We start from the raw sequence: 20522 nt of genomic DNA, 5'->3' as shown, positions 1-20522 counted from the left end.
ATGGCCTTAAAACATCCAGAGACTTCTGTGGAGAATGTCCCCATCATGTAGGGGAATATCCACTGACACAGAGCTACTAGTGGTAGTGCAGCCACATCCTACGCTAACCACCCGTAGCATAAAAGGGATAAGAGGGAGAAAGATGAGCTCTACGATACTCAAACCTCAGCTAGAGTAAGAGACCCTTATGCCATCAGTGGCAGCAACCAGTGTTAGAGCAGGACTCCTCTTTCTCTAATTTATACCAAAGCTGGGCAGCCCTAAAATTAGGTAACTGCCACTAGCTCCCTGCAACTGCCTTGTCTGTGCTTGGATACAGTGAAGGCTCAGAGCAAGTAACTCCAAAATGAAGACTATAAGGAGGAGTGTGAGACAAAAAGAAGCCTGTTTTTAGTCACGTCAGCAATAAAAACAGAAGACAAATCCAGAAAATCAAGGTTGTTACATGACAACAGTGCTGCCTAAAAGGACTTTTCAATTCCCAGGATGAAATTCACCCGAAGTCTAGAGAGCTAGCACAAAACCTTCCACAAATTTAAACCCTGTTTTGGGAGCGTGTGTGACACTGTGGGTGGAATAGCCATACGGGACGCTTGTACACTACAGAAGGGATCTCTGCATCAGGATTGGATACTTCATGCAATGGAGGAAGTCAAAGACAAGGGTCATGGGATCCATATTTATGCAAATAAACAAGCAGTGTGGTGGGGCTGCAGCTGCTAATCCAGTTCACTATGGAGCAGTGGCCAATGGGGTGGTTGAATTGCACCCATATTGTACCCTAGCTTTGGGTTTTACCCCTCAACCCACCCACATTCCTCCAGCAGGGTTCAGTCACTCGGGTTTTAAGCAAAAGTGTATTTCACTCTCAATGAAATAAGGTCTTACCTTGATTTAGTTCAATATCTGTTACTTGTCGTTCAAGCTGCAGCCTCAATCTCTCATTAGTTTTAATGGAGTCTTCTAAACGTTGTCTCAGAGATCGAATTTCTTGAAGATGCTCCATTAATAACGCTAAATAAATCAAGAGTTCTCTTTTCATTTTGAGTAAATGATATTATTTTACAATGGGTACAGTACGTAGAGCAGTGTGTGAGATGTGGTAAAAGAGCTAGAAAATCTTTTACAAAAATCAGCAAGAGAGGCTAAATGAATGGTATTCACAGTGGGCCTTTTCAATAACTTACATGGGTCTTACTGAATTCTGTATTTTGTGATTTAGATTTACACATTCCTTTCATGAACTTTTTTTTCTGTGTTCTCAAATAATCATAGGTGCTAGTTTTAATCTCTTCTAAACATCTATTTAAAAACGGTATGTGATTAACTAGAAAATTGTGTAAACTGTTCTATTTATTTGGTAATGAATCTAAAGTTTACAATACAACTTCATTTCTAGACTTAGTATACCAATTGTATATGATTTCCCATAAAACAACAGGCTGATCACTAGAGTAACTCACATATAAAATAAGTCTTTGACATACACTATGTATAATAAACTCCACGCCTTAACAAATAAGTCTATTCTGTCTAGTTTCAATACAGTACCTTTTCCTTTTTGCTTTGCCATTCGACAATTCCTCTTCCTCTGCTGTATGTTTCAGCAATAGTCAGGAACTTATTGTTCTAATTGTGACTATCTTATTTGTCAGTTTATCCATGTCATCTGCTGGTTTATTTTAAAAAATTTTCCCTAAACACCACACACTGTTTCAGCTGTTAAACTTTCATCTCTGTCTACAGCAAACTACTTTAACCATTGGTTGCACTTACTGAAACTATCCAGGTCAAACATGACACCACTTATTAATTATGCAGCACTTACAATTCTCAAGGAAACACGAGACTGGGTTTTATAAAATTAGAAAATCTGTCTTTTTTTAAAAAATTTAATAATCTCTTGACAATGTCTGTTTTCCCTCATGACTTGTCTGTTTAAGGACCGTCTAGAGTACTGTACAAGATGACAGTCCAAAACAACAAAGGCACGAAATGTCATAGCTAATTTTGTTTCAAAGAGAAGATAGCTTCCATCGTTGTCATCTTGGTACGCATGATTACTGAAATTACAGTGACTCTGCAAGATACTGGAAAGATGAAACAGATATACATTCCACATTATTTCTTAATTAGTTCCCTTATGAATTTTTTATTATCTAATTTCCCCCAATATATAGTAAATCTTCAGTGGGGAAAAAATTACCTGGGGGAAACTTGCTTGGCACAAGTGCCAGTTTGTCTTCCTCCAGTAGGTCTTGTTTAGGTTCAGGTGATCCAATAGATGACTTTTCTGACATTTCAAAGTCAGACAAGCTATGAAAAGCAGATGGTATAGGTGACTCATCCTTAAGCTGCTGGTGCATTGTGGTGGTCTTCTCATTATCCCTTGTGTATCAAGCAAAATATTTTTAAATGTACAATGACAATTATTGCTTTAGAAGCACAATGAATAGAGAGAGATTGGTATCAAATTCACAGGATACATGTTTAATAGCAGATTTTTAAAGATACATAGTGACATACCTCCACATAGAATCTAGGGTGAAATCCAGGCCCTACTGAAGTCAATGGGAGTTTTGTCACCAGTGGACTTCAAGGGAGCCAGGATCTCGCCCTTAAAGTTCATTTTCCGCAACTGATCTATTTTAAGTGCCTTTTGTGGCAAGGGGACTTGCAGCTACCTTAAAAATGCAGCTGAGGATTGCTCCAGCACAAGATAATCCTTTATAATAATTTAGGTAACTTCACAGCATCTGCTCTCTACACCTCCAGTGTAAGGATGTTTTGAGAATGAAGTCGAAGAGCAATGCATTTTGGTAATAAGAATGGCCATACTGAATCAGACCAATGGTCTATCTAGCCCAGTATCCTGTTTTCTGACAGTGGCGGGCACCAGAAACTTCAGAGAAAATGAACAAAACTGGGCAATTAATTGAGTGATCCATCCCGTTGTCCACTCCCAGCTTCTGGCAATCAAAGGTTTAGGGCAGGGGTCGGCAACCTTTGGCACGCAGAAAATCCACTGGCAGGCCACAAGACATTTTGTTTACGTTGACCATCCAAAGGCATGGCCTCCCGCAGCTCCCAGTGACCACAGTTTGCAGTTCCCAGCCAAGGGAAGCTGCGGGAAGCAGCGATCAGCACGTCCCTGTGGCCCGTGCTGCATGGGGTTGCATCCCTGACCATCTTGCCCAATAGCCACTGATGGGCCTATCCTCCATGAACTTATCTAATTCTTTTTTTAACACAGTTATACTTTTAGCCTTCACAACATCCCAAGGCAACGAGTACCTCAGCTAGGCCCTACAGTTCAGTCCCAGGGTGAGGGGAAGCAGAAAGGTAGCTTAAAGACACCTTCGCCAACCCTCTTCTCTCGGTTGTGCTGAGCATCCAGCATCAATATTTATGCTTACATGCCCTAGTATGTTTTAGTAGCATAAATAAAATTAGGATAAGTAATGGAGTCTTAGTAACCTGACACCTCACTTTAGTGGCTCTCTTGTTAAACCCTTGCTGAAAAGCGGGGAGAGACAGCTTGTTTTCTATGAATATTTTATTAACAAAATGGATGTTAATGGAACATGTGACGTATAAGCAACAGCCATCTCAAAGAGCAACAGCGTTGAAGTTGGGCTATAAAACATGTAGGCTCTTTACCATTTAAATACACAACAAGAAGTTTAATGCCAGTCTTCAATGGTACTCTTACCTTTGTGCTAATTCATAAAGTTTGGCAACTTCTGCATCCAATGATTCTCCTGCACAATAAAAATATTTTTTTTTTAAAGGAAGACAAGTGCACTCAAAATAATGCTGGTTATCTAACCTTTTTCTCTGCATTAACGTATTTGAATAACTTAAGTGCTAATTGAACAGTGACCTGGGAAGCGCAAATAGATACCAGCCTATATAAAAAACACACAATTGGTAACAGTGCTAAGTCTCCATGTTATTAAGCACAACTGGCAGTCCTGGCTCAAGAAAGGCGCAGAACTTAAATTCCAGAGGTCTGTACTGAAGGTCAGGATTGAAAAGCACAGGCAGAACGTCATTTATGCTACTGCTTTACAGTCAATTCTTAGTAAGCCAAATGTTCTTTATAATCCTATAGACCAGCAGTTCTCAAACTGTGGGTCGGGACCCCATTTGAATCGGGTTGCCAGGGCTGGCTTAGACTTGCTGGGGTTTGGGGCTGAAGCCTGGGCCCCACCACCCTGGGCCGAAGCCTGAGGGATTCAGCCCTCGAGTTATAGGCCCCCTGGCTTGGGCTGAAGCCTTCGGACTTCGGCTTTGACTTCTTCCCCGTCCAGGGCAGTGGGGCTCAGGCTTTGGCTTTGACTCCGCGACCTGGGGCGGTGGGAATCAGGCAGACTCAGGCTTCGGTCCCCCCTTCCTGGGGTCGTGTAGTAATTTTTGTCGTCAGAAGGGGGTCGCAGTGCAATGAAGTTTGAAAACCCCGGCTCTAGACGTTTCATTTTAATGTGTGGTTCAGTACAGTATCATTGTGTTAGATATACTGAACTGTCTCAGTTGTCAGTGACTTTCATAGTATGTAGGAAACCATCTGCTGGTTGGGGCGGGGGTTTAAAATATTTTAATGTTTATGCACTACAAAATCTTCTGATTTGTAATGCAAGTATCTACTGAAATTACTGAATACATTCAATCTTTTGTTATATTGGTATGACACACTAGTTATAGCATCTTTGCACATATATGGCCTCTTTAGTATGAGTAATCAAAGCTACAGCATGCTGCAGGTATTTTTAAAGAAGGACAAGACAGGGACCATTGTTTGACTGCCCACTGAATGCTTCAGAAGAAAGTCTTCTACAGGCACTTACACGAAAATGTTCGGGTCAGTGTCCCCATTTTAAAAGACTACCTCAAGCGTATGCTTGAAGATAACTGTGCAGCTGACACCTGCAAAAATGCTGTCAGTTGACTGAGATACGCTGGGAAAGGCCATCCTTGAGGAGCTAGGAAAAAGAACTTTCTTGGTGGACTTTGCTTATCTTAGTATTTCTTCTTCTCTTTGCCATCACTTTGTCACTCAAACTTCCTCAGTAACAAGAATAAAGATTATGATAACGGCTACGGCACACTGATCCTTTGGGTGACAAATATCAATTTAATTATTATTTTAGGGAACAGTATTGCATTTTAAATAGCCATGATTTAAGGTGTAAATCTGTCTTTCCTTCACCGTGCTGTTGTCATGCTTATGTCCCCAGGGACCCTTCTACAACAATAATTCTGGATCTCAACACAGCTTCGTGATTAAAATAGCCTACAAACATAAGGAACAATACACAAATGACTGATAGCTTCTGAGAGTCCTATTGCTTGGATGTTCCAGGCACCTGCTCTCCAGCCTAATCCCTTACTGCAGCCTGGGTGCATAGGGACTGAGACTGGACTGACAGAGATCCCAGGACACCCAAGAAATATCTTTCCAAAAAAGACAGACATTTTTCAGGTGTATAAATACTCATTCTTCAAAGTATAATCCAACCTTCTAACTGATGACGGTTAGGGAGAGACTTCCTCTACCATCAGGTCATTCCACAATTGTCCACTACAGAATTTCTTGCACCTTCTCAAAGCAGCTGGTACTGGCCACAGTCAGAGACTAGATGGCCCATAGGTATGGCAATTCCTGTATTGCAATGGAAAAGCTCTACCTTATGTAAAGCATTTTTCACATTTATAAATGACAATCTGCATTAAAAGCACAAATCATTGGTTATGATTTAATGTACGTACAGCATTAAACAAAAAAGGCACATTTTTCAATGATATTCTAAAACCTCTGAACTTTTTATGGGGCCAATCCAACTCCCATTGAAGTCAATGGGAAGACTCCTATGAATACTTCAGTGGGAGCTGATCAGACACATAGGCATGATTCAAAAGTATACAAGTCCTACATTAAAAAATCCTGGAGTCTATTGAAAGTGTCATTGGTTTTGCTGTACCCTGTGGCTTTAGTCCAAGTAGTTTTGGTTGCTTGGTGTGTTTGTCTTGTGACACAGGAACAACTTGAGATGCAAGGACCCAATTGCAATGACAACTACAAAGTTAAAAATCAAGCATTGCATGAGCACTAGAATTAAATCTGCCATGCAGTGGCAGGGACAGCAGCTATTTGTCTGCCATTCTGACTGAAAGAACTGTAGCGGGAAGGTCCCACCCTGAGTGACATGAAGACAAACAAAAGAAAAATGCACAGAAGTTGATTTCCAAGGCAAAAAAATTATAATAAAAATTCTTCAAATTTCAATAAAATTTTTATGTACCATAGACAACAGGCTAGGAAATATTGCAACATACCATATAGAAACTTCTTTTCCAGCTTCTCAAAAAGTTGCACACTTTGATTCAGCTGTTCACGAAAGCCCTCAGCAACATAATAATCAACATCGCTGGCTTGAAGCAGCTCCTCAAAAGCTTTAATAAGGCTGGTCAGATGTTGATGATAGGTGACACAGATGCTGTGGATCTCTTTAATTTGCTGGCGTTGAAAGGAGAGCTCTCGAGCTTGGGAATGAACTAATGAATCATATCTGTGAAAATGAAATTCTCTCTGAAAAGACTGTTTTGACCATAACTAACATTTGTAATTCATTTTAGTTTTGTTTTTTTTTATTCTATTTCTAGAATAGAATGTTATGTTATGTAAATCCAATTTCTCTAAAAATGCACTACAGCAACAGTGACAAAGATGTCTTGCCCTTACTACCAGGCTTTGTATTCATGCCGACAACTTACAGGCTATCATGCATTATGTAACTGCTTAATTTATAAGACAAGCAGGAACTGAAATGATGAATTTGCTTGTAGGCCACCCAAATACCCAGTATCAACCTACTTCTTAGAATCTGGCAAACAGGCGAGTCACATGACACCTGAAGGAGCTATAATAAAATAAATGGGAAAGTCTGTGAAAGGAAAGAGTCAGATGGGGTCCACCTTCCTCTGAAACATCATGTCCTGTCATCTGCCAGAGGCAGGATTCTGGACTTTGTGGACTAATGGTTTCATCCAGTATGACAAATTCCAGGTTACTGTCTCCTATGTTTATTACTACAGATGTGATCATGCCAACCAACTTACTGCCTAAATTCTTGTACTTCAATAGGTAGGATATACATTTCAACTCAGAATAACTGAGTTTATACTGCACTTGTGGATATAGATGTCCACTTTGTATTGCAATTGTCCCTATCACTGATATGCTTCTTTCTGCAGAAGCATGTATCTCGGGGAAGGAAGGGACTGAAAAACGAAAAAAAAACATGAACAAAATATGGGGCATAAACAAAAACTATGACAGCGTGGGTTGCTAGAACATTTTTATTTCTGCTTGTTTAGGTACAGCATGTATAACTCATGTGTGGCTCAGTCACCTGTGAGTCATGCAGTCATACCAGATCCATGGCAAAAAAACTTTATAGCAACCCATCCAATCCCATCCCTTAGATTACATAGTTAGCTCTATATATGTCATATGTGTGAAGTGTATTTTCTAGGATGCAAGTTCATATATTTTATGGAGCAGGTGGGTACTAACATTAAAGTGCCACATCAAGGGCTTGCAAGCATCATCAATCATGAATTATGGAGAAACCTAAAGGGTTGAAGATATTTCTGTGCTCCACCTGTTGCCATCCTAGGGGAAAGAGTGTCTTGTTGCTAAACTACAGGATTGGGTATAAGGAGATCCAGATTCTAGGATGGAGAGTGTCAGTCTGATTTGTGGATAAACTACTTAACTTTCTTGTCATCATTTTACATATGTAGAAACTGAGGCAATTTCCAAGCCTACAGGAAGAATTCACTGTTTTTTGAATTTCTTTTGTAAGGCTTCATTCATTAATTTCAATGTATAGTGCGTTCAGATACTTGAATGGAAGACACTACTCTATACAAGTGCAACATATTGTTTAGACAAACAGCCAAGAAGGTTTCCAGGAATTTGGCAGCCAACTGCCCATAAAAGTGTTTCAGACTAATTCAGATTTGACATAGAATTTCCTTACTCTTGCCACAAAAATTAGAATGTGAGTGCTGCAAAATTCCAGGAGCAGTGATTGTGGCTTATACTCATAGAGTTTAAGTCAGAGGGGACCATCATGATCATCTAGTCTGACTTCCTGCACACTGCAGGCCAAAGAATTTCACACATCCCCTCCTCTAATAGACCCATAACTTCTGGCTGAGTTACTGAAGTACTCAAATTATAAGAAAATAAGATTGACCATACTGGGTTAGACCAAAGGTCCACCTAGCCCAGTATCCTGTCTTCCAACAGTGGCCAATGCCAGGTGCCCCAGAGGGAATGAACAGAGCAAAATAGATAATCATCAAGTGTTCCATCCCATTGCCCATTCCCAGCTTCTGGCAAACACGGGCTAGGGACACCATCCCTGCCAATCCTGGCTAATAGCCATGGATGGACCTATCCTCCATTAATTTACCTAGTTCTTTTTTTAACCCTGTTATAGTCTTGGCCTTCACAACATCTTCTGGCAAAGAGTTCCACAGGTTAACTGTGCGTTGTGTGAAAAAATACTTCCTTTTATGTGTTTTAAACCTGCTGCCTACTAATTTCATTTGGTGACCCCTCATTCTTGTGTTATGAGAAGGAGTAAATAACACATCCTTATTTACTTTCTCCACACATCAGTCATCATTTTACAGACCATAGTCATATCCCCAATTAGTCGTTTCTTTTCCAAGCTGAAAAGTCCCCGTCTTATCAATCGCTCTTCACATGAAAGCCATTCCATACCCCTAATCGTTTTTGTTGCCCTTTTCTGAACTTTTTCCAATTCCAATATATATTTCTTGAGATGGGACCGCCACATCTGCACACATGATTTAAAGACTTTAAGTTACAGAGAATCCACCATTTACTCTAGTTTAGACTAGCAAGCAACTAGTGCACCATGCTCCAGAGGAAGAAGAAAAAAACCCAGGGTCTCTGTCAATCTGACTTAAGTCATCCCCTCCCACAGAGAAACTTGCAAAAGGGAGAACCTCACTTGAGAAATCAAATAGGAGACAGCATCCTGCAGGGAAGATTTGTACAGGCCTCTGGAGGGAGAAGGGCATGTGGCATAAAAACCATCATGGGAAGTGTAGCAAGGTGGACCCCTGCTCCTGCCCTGCAGGGGTTAAAAGCAGCCCTGGGAAGGGGGCTGGGCCTGGAGAAAGCAGCCTGTAGGCTGGGGCCCGAAGCCTGGGCTGATTGGGGAAAGTGGGCTCAGCTGTGGCCATGCTCCAATCAGGCCCAGCAGGCCCCTATAAAAGGCACTGAAGCCAGAAGGCCAGGACAGTCTCTCTCTCACTGGAGAGAGAGAGACAGGCCTGGCTGCTTGGGAACTCACCCAGGGGACCTAGAGGAAGGCAGGGCTGGGGAAAGGCCTTAGGAGCTGGGAAGCCCTAGGCCAGCAACTCCCCAGGCTGCAGGGCCTAATTCTAGGCCTCCGAGGTACTAGGCTTGCAGAGGGACAGCCGGAGGGTGGGTAAAGGCAGCCAGTCCAAAACCCCTTTGCCTATGAGTGGCTGATACTGCAGTCTGCCCCAGGGCGTGGGGGCTAGACAATGACTGGGCAGTAGCCAATACTGAGGCAAAGTGGGGATAGTGGGGTGGGGTTCCCCTGGGAGGGTGGGAGACCCAGTTAAAGGGGCGCCGGGGTCCAGAGAGGGACCCGGGGGCCAGCAGAGGACAGGTGGATCCCTGGCCTGCAGAGGGTGCTCCGGGCTGGGACCAAGCTAATTCCCAGAAGTCACCAGCAGGAGGCGCTGCAGGGGTGAGTCCGCTCATCTACACAAGGATGATATGGATGTATTAGAAGCAGTTCTTTAGTGGTAGAAATAATTTTTGTTCTTATAAGGCAACTTCTAAGTAAAAATCTCTGTCACTTTTCATAATGTTAACGAATCTTAGCCTTCACCACTGCACTGTGGAGGTATGTAAATATGAATATCCCTGGAATTATCTCCTACAGTACTGGTCCTTGCACTTACTCATAGGGGCTGAAAATGTGTTAGCAATACTCACTTGGATGGTGATGTTTCTCTAAGTTTGTTTTGCAGACGATATACTTCATCGAGAAGATGCATATTTGCAATTTGCTCTCTTTCAAGTTCAGCCTCATTTTCTAATAATAGCTGCTTAAGGTTTTGTGATGTTTGTTCATCAGGTGTTTCTGCAGACTGTGAATTCAGGTTTTCAATGCGGATTTCATAATCCACTTGCTGATGTACTGTAGAAAATGTTTGGGTCTCTTGTCCATCAGTATCTTGCATTTGTATAACATGTCTTTCAATGGGCAATTCAGCATCATTCAAAACTATATTAAAAATATCACTGGACAAAAAAGGATTAGTGGGCTGCAAATGAAATATGAACATTTTGTACTTTTCAAGCTCAGACTTCATATCCTTAATTCTTTGTCTCAATTCTTCTAGGTCGTCTATGACTTCATAGTCATCAAATGCGTCTGTACTTGGTACACTCAGTTTGAGAGAAAGCAGACTCTTGGAACCTGAATTTGTTGTAGCTGAGTCAATGTCCTGGTTATCCATGGAATAAAACTCTTTATTTAGCTCTTTCAGTGAATGTAAAATATTCATGTCGCTAATGTTATGAGGCATTTCTGTTTCTGAAAATAAAAGGATTGTATGTGAGCATTAATATTTGACATTTGGCTCATAATAGCACTTGAACAAATCTCTTCACTTCCACAACAAGGGAATAAAATAAACTGCACTTAGTTTGTATCTTTGACCTCATTATCTGTGCCCACTAATCCATCTTACACTTCTAACATTCCAAACCTTCCAAATACCAATTTCCAATACATAAAACCAGCTTTCTCCCCAAGTAGGGATTTAAAATTACACTTGTTATATTCCATTTTAGACAAGTGACTATTGCTAAGTCCAAAATCTTTCAACACACCAAGGTGAGTCCCTCAAACACAAGGCATTATAAAGGTGATTTATAAGCAGACCAAAATACTTTTAAAAACTTCTTAAAAATTAATTTTATTTTTTCTCCAGCTCCAATATGCATACGTAGCCAAGTGGAGTTTAAAGTCGAAGGATATTAAAAGATTACTAATAAAAATAGTAAGCTGGAAAAAGAAGGTCTAATAAGTTCTTTTTAAAATGTGGCCTAAATAAAATCCCTAATACTATGCAGTGTTAAAGATTTTATTGGTACTCATTTGGGATGCCCTAAACAACTCACATTTAGCTAAGCCACTCATGGGTAATGCCATCACCAAAGATTCATGCCAGTACAAATTTTATACATAATATATGCGACACTTCTGCGGGTAGGGAGAGTATATATAAGTAGCTAGGGGACTGGAGTTTTCCAATTACCAGGAAACTGAGTCCTACTATCAGGCTAGCTCTGCAAAAGATCACCAGATTCTTTACCTCCCTCTTTCTGGAGCAAGACTAGGGCCCCTTACATGTATATTCTGGACAAGCATAACATACTGGTAAAGCCAAATTGTTCTAGAAGCAGGGCACCCAAAGCATAAATCCTATGATCTCAGTGGCAAACTGTCAGATGGAAATGAAGAAAAACCTAAGCCTGGAAATTGATGATAAAATAAAGACGGATTCTGAAGGACTGGTGACAGATCAGTTCTGTTTTCCTTAGATAGTGTGTATCTGCCCCTTTGCCAGTACAAGCCAACTACAGACAACATACTGTGAAGACCCTATAGCAGGATTCGGCAACCTTTCAGAAGTGGTGTGTCGAATCTTCATTTATTCACTCTGATTTAAGGTTTTGCATGCCAGTCACATATTTTAATGTTTTTAGAAGATCTCTTTCTATAAGTCTATAATATAACTAAACTATTGTTGTATGTAATGTAAATAAGGTTTTAAAAAAAGTTTAAGAAGCTTCATTTAAAATTAAACTAAAACGCAGAGCCCCCTGGATCGATGGCCAGGACCCGGGCAGTATGAGTGCCACTGAAAATCAGCTCACATGCCGCCTTCAGCACGCGTCCCATAGGTTGCCTACCCTTGCCCTATAGTAATTCCATTTAGTGTGAGGGAGCCTGTCAACTGTTCATACTGGCTTAAGGCTATCACAGAGTTTGTCTAGTTTCTTGAGGTGAGAACAAGGAGGTTAGACAGCCTCCTTCACAGAGACTGGAAATAGGCAATACTGACAGGAGGAACAGCACTGTAAAATCCCATCGTTCACCAGTGGATACATTCAGAAAGGATCTTTCATTCTAATTTGTTAATCCTGCAATGTGCTTAACACCATCGACTACCACTGGCTTGAGTGGGCATCAGGAGTGCCGGCAGGTCCCGCCCCTAAAATGGTGCCCCCAACAGAGGCAGCGGAAGGTCCCGCCCCCGAAATACCGATGATGACCGCGGCGGCCGAACATCCGGCCGCCGCCCCCCAAATGTTAGCGTGCTAGGCGGCCACCTAGGTCACCTAATGGGTTGCGCCGGCCCTGATGGGCATTGCAGATGCTCAGCATCTCACAGGATTGAGCTGTAAATCAATCCAAAGTCTCACTCAATGGACTCCTAAAAAGAATGGAGTGGAATGGATATGGATGCCTGAGCCAAGAATGAGCACAAGCAAATAAAAATAACTCTGCAAGCTGAATCCAAGGTTGAGAAAGAAATTAGGTAATTACATTACGCTATCTATCCCATGTGCACTGAAGTGCAGGATGATCCTCTGCAATTGCTGCATTTGCTTACTTACGTTGTTCAACATTCTAAATGCTATTGAGTCACAAGACAGCAATACGCTTGAGCAAACGTCATTGCACCGGGATTCATGGGGAGATCCTGAGTAGAAGAATAAGATACGTTTCTTAAGAGTTCACTAGCTACTCCTACTTATCCTCCACCAGAAAGACAATCCTCTGTGACTTTGCAGTTGGTTGCTGTAATGATTAAGATGTCCCAGAAGATTGTGAATTCAGGTGAGGAACAAACAGCGAAACCAGATGAATTCTTAAACTCAATAATCCTGTCTTCACATAAATGTCCTACGTACTGAAAAGAATATGAGGGAGTGAAAACCAGACAAATTGGAAGTAGTATTGTTTTTAATTAGAATGCTTGTTATGGTTTTTCATAAGGCATTTGCTCTTTAAAGCAGAAACTGCTAGCACACTTTAATGTACCACACACAGGTAATAAATGTATATCCTGCAATCTCTTACTGACTGGCTTCAGGAGGACTACACACATGAGTAAAGTTAACCTGAGTGAGGGTTCCAGAATTAGTTTCCTACTCAGCGCTCTGTACGCAACTAGATAAAGAGGTCATTCAAGCCCTCCCAAAAAGACAAATGGATTATGAAGAAGCACGTAGTACATGGAATTAACCCCATTTACATTTTCATTGAGTGATTCAGTTAGGTTTCAACTAAACCAAATGCCTTCAAATAATTCAGATAAGCAGAATGCTATCATTCTATTGCTTCCTCCTTGCATTTCATAGCAGTGTGGCAAGAGCACAGTAATGAACCTATTTAATTCACCGAATAGATCAGAGGAACTGAGGAGGTTTGCAGTACAGTGTTTGGGAGTTAGGCACACAACTCATTATTTTTTATTGGAAACTGTGCTCATAAATCCATGTGACCTTTCTAAAAACATAACCCGTAAGACACTACCTTGGGGACCATTATTCTATACTAATTAAGTAAACAATTGCCCTTTTTTACCATTACTTGTTGGTTTTAAATATTATCTGTAATTATTTACAGAAAACAATATATTTTAGGATTAGTAGCTTTCACAGTGCTGTTCTCTCATTATCACTTTGTGTCCATGCTCTACCTTGACTGGTTCTCTGATCCGTGACGATCTTATTTTCATTTTTGTCATGAGTATCAAATCCAGCCGCCTGCGAATCCACCGGGATCTCTTTGCAATCCATTCTGACCAATGACTCAGCTAAAGAAATGTAAGGAAAAAATAAAAACTTAGCTAAGTGACCTTAGAAAAGAAAAAAGTAGGATAGTAAAACAACTGATGGGGCAACAATTCAGAATGGGGAAGTCACATAAAGAACTGCAGTAGTAAACATAAAAACACAAATATGCAGATCATGTCAAACAGTCTAAGCACATATTTTTCAAATACATAAATAAACTATCAAGATAATTACTATAAATTTGAACGTCCAAGGCTTCCTACCCCAGATGAAGATCTTACCACAAAATTCTGCATCACATGATGAACACATGCAAGCAGTCAGTACACTTATTATATATTCAATTGATTTTTAGTGTTTGATTTTTTATTTTTGGGGTACATTTACAATGAAGATAAATAATTTCACCAGTTTAAGCAATGAGTCTAACTTCATTCTCTACAACCTCTGTGAGCCCCAGGTCTTGGGATTCCAGCAAGGGCAGAGTGCTGCTTCCCATATTGACATAAATAATTGAGTATAGGGGACGAAAGGACTGCAACCTTCCAATGGCTGCCCTTTCATTTCAGAATCCAATATAAAGCTATGGTACTTTCATTCTTAAAATTCTCCATGGAACTTTACTCCTGCCTACTTCACAGACCATGGCTTAGTCGATAGAGCACTGGATTGGGAATCAGGATACCTGGGTTCTGCTCCTGGCCTGCTTGGTGACCTGGGGCAAGTCATTTCTCTATCTATGCCTCAGTTTTCCCATCTGTAAAATGGGCAAAATGATGCTTACCTCCTTTGTCAAGTGATTTGAGATCTATTAATAATACTAATACTTTGCTCTTATCTAGTGTTTTTTCATTAGTAGGAGTAGGATAGGGTCTCTTGTTCCAATTCTACTCCCTTAAACACTCACAAGCAGTTGGGTCATCACTGTCCTTTTCCACAACATTACTGTTGGGGAGAGAGCCTTCTACTCCACAGCTGTTCCCTTGTAGAACACACCATACTTTATAACTCTGACTCTCTCATTTCACATCTTAAAACATCTCTCTTCCCCTCTAGCCATGCCTTTCCACCATCCCAACTTATTGATTTTACAGCTAAATGTACTTTTTCACCATACTGCATCTTGACTAATATATATATATATATATAGTCTTATAATTTGTAATACTTTGCAGAGATGGGTATTTTGTTTATGGTTAGATTTAAATTAATCTCACTAAACTGGAAAAAAAAACATTTGACACCGTGATTGATCAATGGTAAATCAGATACATTCACGTACGCAACATGAACAAATACAAACTACAACTACTAATTTTCCCCCTGCTGATACTCACACCTTCTTGTTAACTGTTTGAAATGGGCCACCTTGATTACATTGAACTCATTAGCACTACAAAAATGATTTTCCTCCCTTCCTGTCAACTGTTGAGAATAGCCCACTTACACCTTAATTCAATTGGCTCATTAGCACTGACCCCCCCACACTTGGTAAGGCAACTCCCATCTTTGTATATGGTGTGTATTTATATCTACCTCTGCATTTTCCACTCCCTGCATCTGATGAAGTGGGTTTTAGCCCACGAAAGCTTATGCCCAAATACATTTGTTAGTCTTTAAGGTGCCACAAGGACTCCTCGTTTTTGCTGATACAGACTAACACGGCTACCCCTCTGAAACATGAACAAAAACAGTGCATCTATAATTTCATCTCTCCATGTTTCCCATTAGGTTTGGAATCATATAAATTAATATTTAGGGTAACCCGTATTTATATAAATGTGCTATGAGACTATCATTTATTATGTATTTTATGCCATGTATACCATGCACTTTCATTGCATACCAAGTTGCATTATGTTCTGGCTGCAAAGGCAAATCTAATAAAAAAAACCCCAACACTAAGTATTTTTGGGATATATATTTGTCCCCAAGCAAATTGTAAGGTTAAGCAGTATTGTATATATGTAAACATGATCTGTTTTTCCTTTCCACTATAAGAAAAGAAGAAAATATTTCAAGCAGTACTAGATGTTATTTTATCTGCTCTTTAAATGCAAATTTTTATTTACCTCTCACCAATACTCTTTCTTCTTCGGGCTTCTCTTGCACAGTTTCAATTACAGACCCGCACAAAGATAACTCTTTGTGAAGTTGTTTGTTTTGTATTTTACGTTCCTTCAGACCTTCATCAAGTGCCATGAGCCGGTGCTGCAGATGCATGTCTGGCTTCTGCGTGCAGGAAGTTAAGGGAATGTTTCCTAATGATCTAGATGATTTTAATGGAATGGGTAAACGGGATTTCTTGAATGGATAAATGAAATCGCTCTGAAAGATAGATGCAACAAAACATGGGGTTTGGTAATGGGTATGAGATACTGGGTAAGGGGAAACAAACAAGATCACCGGGAAAAAATACTAGTAAAACTTTGTGCATACCAATTAAGTGCTATATTATGTAATCTTGGAAACAAGACAGCGATATCCTTGCAAAGAATTTGAGCAGTCACAGGGAAATGAGATCTCTTCCTGGCCCAGGACCTTACGATTTTCTAAAGGTAAGTGCTGTTTATGAATCCAAAGCCCCATGGCCATGTGTCTTCTAGGGCATGGAACCAAGACGGAAGATTGACTGTCTACTGGTAAAGGCCTTTAATCTAAAAGTAGATCTGTTAAATCTAGACTGTGTGCGCCTTTGAGGAATATATACCCATCTCATTTGTCCTCTCTAACCACTAGTTCCTTTTGGGTCTCTGTGCCTTTCCCCTAACTCTTTGTTTCTTTCCACAGAGAATCCTCTCAACCCTCTGCAACAGAGGTGGGTAAACTACGGCCCGGGGGCTTCATCCGGCCCTCCAGTCTGTTTAATCCAGCCCTCAAGTTCCTGCTGGGGAGCAGGGTCTGGGGCTTGCTCTGCTCCCGCACTCCAGCCGGGAAGCAGGGTCAGAGACCATTCCACCCATGCGTGCCAAGTCTCCCAGAAGCAGCAGGCTGTTCCCCCTCTGCCAGCTCCTATGTTTAGGGGTCGCCAGGAGGCTCAGCGTGCTGCCCCCACCCCAAGCACCGCTCCCATTGGCCAGGAACTGTGGCTAATAGGAACTCCAGGTGCGGCGCCTGCGGACAGGGCAGCATGTGGAGCTGCCTGGCTGCACCTCCACATAGGAGCTGGAGCGGGGACATGCCACTGCTTCCAAGATCTGCTTAAGGTAAGCACTGCCTGGAGCCTACATCCCTGACCCACTGCCATGCCCCAACCTCCTGCCTCAGCCCTGATCCCTCTCCTGCATCCCAACCACCTGCCACAGCCCAGAGCTCCCTCCTGCACCCTGAACTCCTCCTTTCTGTTCCCACCCCAGAGCCAACCGCCCCCAACCAGAGCCCTCACCCCCTCCTACACCCCAACCCCAATTTTCTGAGCATTCATGGCCCACCATACAATTTCCAAACCCAGTTGTGGCCCTCGGACCAAAAATTTTGCCCATCCCTGCTCTACAAAGTCCAGAAGGTATTTACTTCATTTCCTCCTCTCTTCACCCCAACACTGCTATGGTAGCGGTATTAGATTTTTTCTTTTTTTAAGTCTCGTAATTAATAATCTATTGACACATTTTCATTCTGGCACCTTTTGGGGACTTTCCCTAAATGTGTCCTAGTTGTCCAAATTGGAGAAGCGAAACAGTGACAGTGAGATCTCAGAACTGAGAACTCTCACTCTATGCTGATGAATGCTACAGAATTGTGTGCAATAATAATAAAAATCAATAATAATATTTTCAAATACATCTGATTTATTCCTTTTGTTATGTAGTAGCTCCACCAGCATCATGAGTGCTGTAATTTCTTTTATTATTTTGTATTCTGCAATATTTTTCCACATTCATTTCCTAGCAATTATAGTCTTTGCTTGTTATTATTTTAAATTGTGTAAGTTCCATTTTCCTAATGATACACTCAATTCCTTTGGTACATATGAACACAATATCACTTGGAGGCTGGAAAATAAATCCAATGCTGATAGCTTCCTTATTTTAATAAAAAACAAACAAAAACAAACAAAAAAAAGTGTTAATAACCCTGAACTTTTTTCAGTTCTATGTTAGGGCTTGATCCAGAAAAAAATAAATAATGAGCTGCTGATACTGCTATCCCACAGAAACCTCTTAATCAATACAAACACACAGGCTACTCCCTATGCAGAAGAGGTTACAAATTCTCTATTAGTAGCCCACAGTACCAAAAGTTGTGCTTGTCTGTTGCACGAGGGCTAAATCTTCAAAGTGGCCTCAACACAGCTTCTAAAGTTGCTGATGCAACTATACATGTATACATTTTTGTAGACAAATTTTTTTCACACTAATGTATGCACAATTTTTGTAGCCATAAGCTATATGCCTGTGCAGATCAGGCAGTTAGGTGTCCAACACCTGACTTACACATGCAAATGTACTCTGCACTCAAAAATTAGAGTACCCAGTTTTAGAGGCCAGCTTGGAAAATGTCGCTGTACTTGTCTAAGAATAAGCAGCAATGTAAAAAGTTCATTTAAAGCAGAGGACTCGACTCAGGACTGCTTGTTGTGAGATATTAGGAGTCTCTTCAATTCTCCAGGCCTAAATCTCTGCCTAGACTTAAAACAGTACCAAGTCAGAATGGTATACTTTCACAAACACTTTACATTCTCATGAACAACTATACCAAGTAAAAAGGCAGTAGAAAATCAAGACCCATAAGCCATAATTTATTCACCTGTAAAATTGATACAATATTTACTGGTATCAAGTCCTGGGAGATTTGAGGCTTAATTAATTAATATTTCTAAAGCACACTGAAGCATAGGATGAAAGGCACTGTACTGTAAGTACAATTATCTTAAATATATTTGGCACAAACCCCTTTTACTTATTTTTCAAATTACATGAAAAACAAGATTCACTTCAGAAATGAAATGCACTTTTCTCATCTCTACGTCTGCCCTGAACTGTTAAAAAGGGAATCTCAAATAAACTTACTTTATTTGTTCTACTTGTAACAGAAAGGCTCTCATGCTGCTCACCCTTCTTATATGCATTTTCCTGTTGAGGTTCTGCATTTAATCTTGAGTATTTTGTTTTTTCTTCTGAGGCGCCTCTTTTGCCTTCATGTTTGAGTCTCATGACATTACCCTCTATAGTCATTGTTTGTGTAGCTGTATCTTTCAATTCCACTTTTAACAATTCAATATCCTTATTAACCTGTGGAGCTGTATCGGGATAAAGCTTCTCTTTTCCATCAGAAGTTGATTTCAATTCTACTTGCTGCTTTAAGATTTTATTGACCTGCTTGAAATGTCTCAGTTCAGCTCTTAGTTGAATAATCATTTGCCTAAGATCTTTTTCATCCTTATTCTCTATATCTTCACTTGAACAGTCTTGCTCAGTTGTGCTCAGATGATCTAACAGTGAAATTACGATTTTCATTTGTTCTTGTCTGCTTTATCCAGGGAGGAAAAAAAAAAATACATGTTTTGCTTTTTTGGTTTAAGAAAACAAGAACACCTCCTAAGGAACACTTTTGTAGAGCCATGATATACTGTAGACTCCTATGAGATTCCAGTAGATTTAGGGCAAAGCTTCTCAAACTTTTTCATAGAGAGATTGTCTTGTGGATAATTCCCTCTCCCATTTGTGATCATGTAGATCGCATCCCCTCCTCCCATTTGTGATCATATAACAAACCTGTGGAAACTACAGCAACTGCTTACATAAAATAAAATCAGGACGGTATGTAGGGCTAGATCTTCAAGATCTTACCCTCCCTTATAGGCATCTTAATGAAGTGCCTATTGGAAACAAGGGAGCTGCTGAGTGCTGAGTTCTTTTGAAAAATCTGGGCCTTCACATATAGTCAGCTGTCTTTTCGTAAAATGCAGAAGCTGGAAAAAAGCAGGAGCAGCCAGCAGAATGTGACAGCCTTGCTCTCCACAGATCATCAGCAAGTGTTCCACAGATAACCAGTGGACCAGAGGTCACAGTTTGGAAAGCTATATTTTAAGATGAAAGAGAATCTAAACAAGGGACATTAGATTATAAACAACCTTCAAATTCTACAGCTGATTTAATCTGTCCAATCAAGAACAGTTTGTGCCACTAAACATATAAACAGGCTTTTAAAAACAACTGCATTTATACAGCTGGCATTTGAAATGGAGGATGCTAACTACGCTTTTTATGTCTTTTTTTCTGGCATCTAATACCATTAATGAGAATTAAGTTACCCAACAGCACAGACTCATCATAGTCAATCTGGTAATTTATACTAGGACACAGAAAAGATTATACACAAGAGTGCTAAAGATGATTGTGAAAGAATTGCTCATTACCAGACTCTTAAGTAAGGTTAAGAAATAAAACAACATTATATATTCATCTTTTAAGACAGTAATATTGTCTCATCTGCCACTCAGTATTTTCTTGATGACTAAAATCGTTTACATTTCCTGGCTGGCTTGAATAGTAATGTAGAAACATAGGACTGATTGAGTAGACCCAACTGTAGAACTGATTTCAAATGCAGAAGACAGATGTTGGGC

At 40.4% G+C, this 20522-nt stretch overlaps 1 protein-coding gene across 5 annotated transcripts in view; it reads right to left on the bottom strand.

Moving 5' to 3' along the window:
* CDK5RAP2 (CDK5 regulatory subunit associated protein 2) overlaps nt 1-20522 on the bottom strand; it is a 101082-nt gene that overhangs the window by 23779 nt on the left and 56781 nt on the right. For 3 of the 5 annotated variants that reach the window (XM_050926885.1, XM_050926882.1, XM_050926886.1), the window contains 8 exons: nt 18964-19423; nt 16027-16282; nt 13858-13974; nt 10073-10676; nt 6337-6569; nt 3713-3761; nt 2207-2388; nt 889-1014 (listed from right to left, as the gene is read on the bottom strand). In XM_050926885.1, coding sequence (XP_050782842.1) covers nt 889-1014; nt 2207-2388; nt 3713-3761; nt 6337-6569; nt 10073-10676; nt 13858-13974; nt 16027-16282; nt 18964-19423 — 2027 coding nt within the window. The remainder of the gene's footprint in view (nt 1-888; nt 1015-2206; nt 2389-3712; nt 3762-6336; nt 6570-10072; nt 10677-13857; nt 13975-16026; nt 16283-18963; nt 19424-20522) is intronic. The other 2 variants (XM_050926884.1, XM_050926883.1) reach the window with 2 other exon arrangements.

Source organism: Gopherus flavomarginatus, chromosome 17 (assembly GCF_025201925.1).
Source record: "Gopherus flavomarginatus isolate rGopFla2 chromosome 17, rGopFla2.mat.asm, whole genome shotgun sequence".
NCBI classification, from domain to species: domain Eukaryota; kingdom Metazoa; phylum Chordata; order Testudines; family Testudinidae; genus Gopherus; species Gopherus flavomarginatus.
This window is presented reverse-complemented; position numbering and strand designations above follow the sequence as displayed.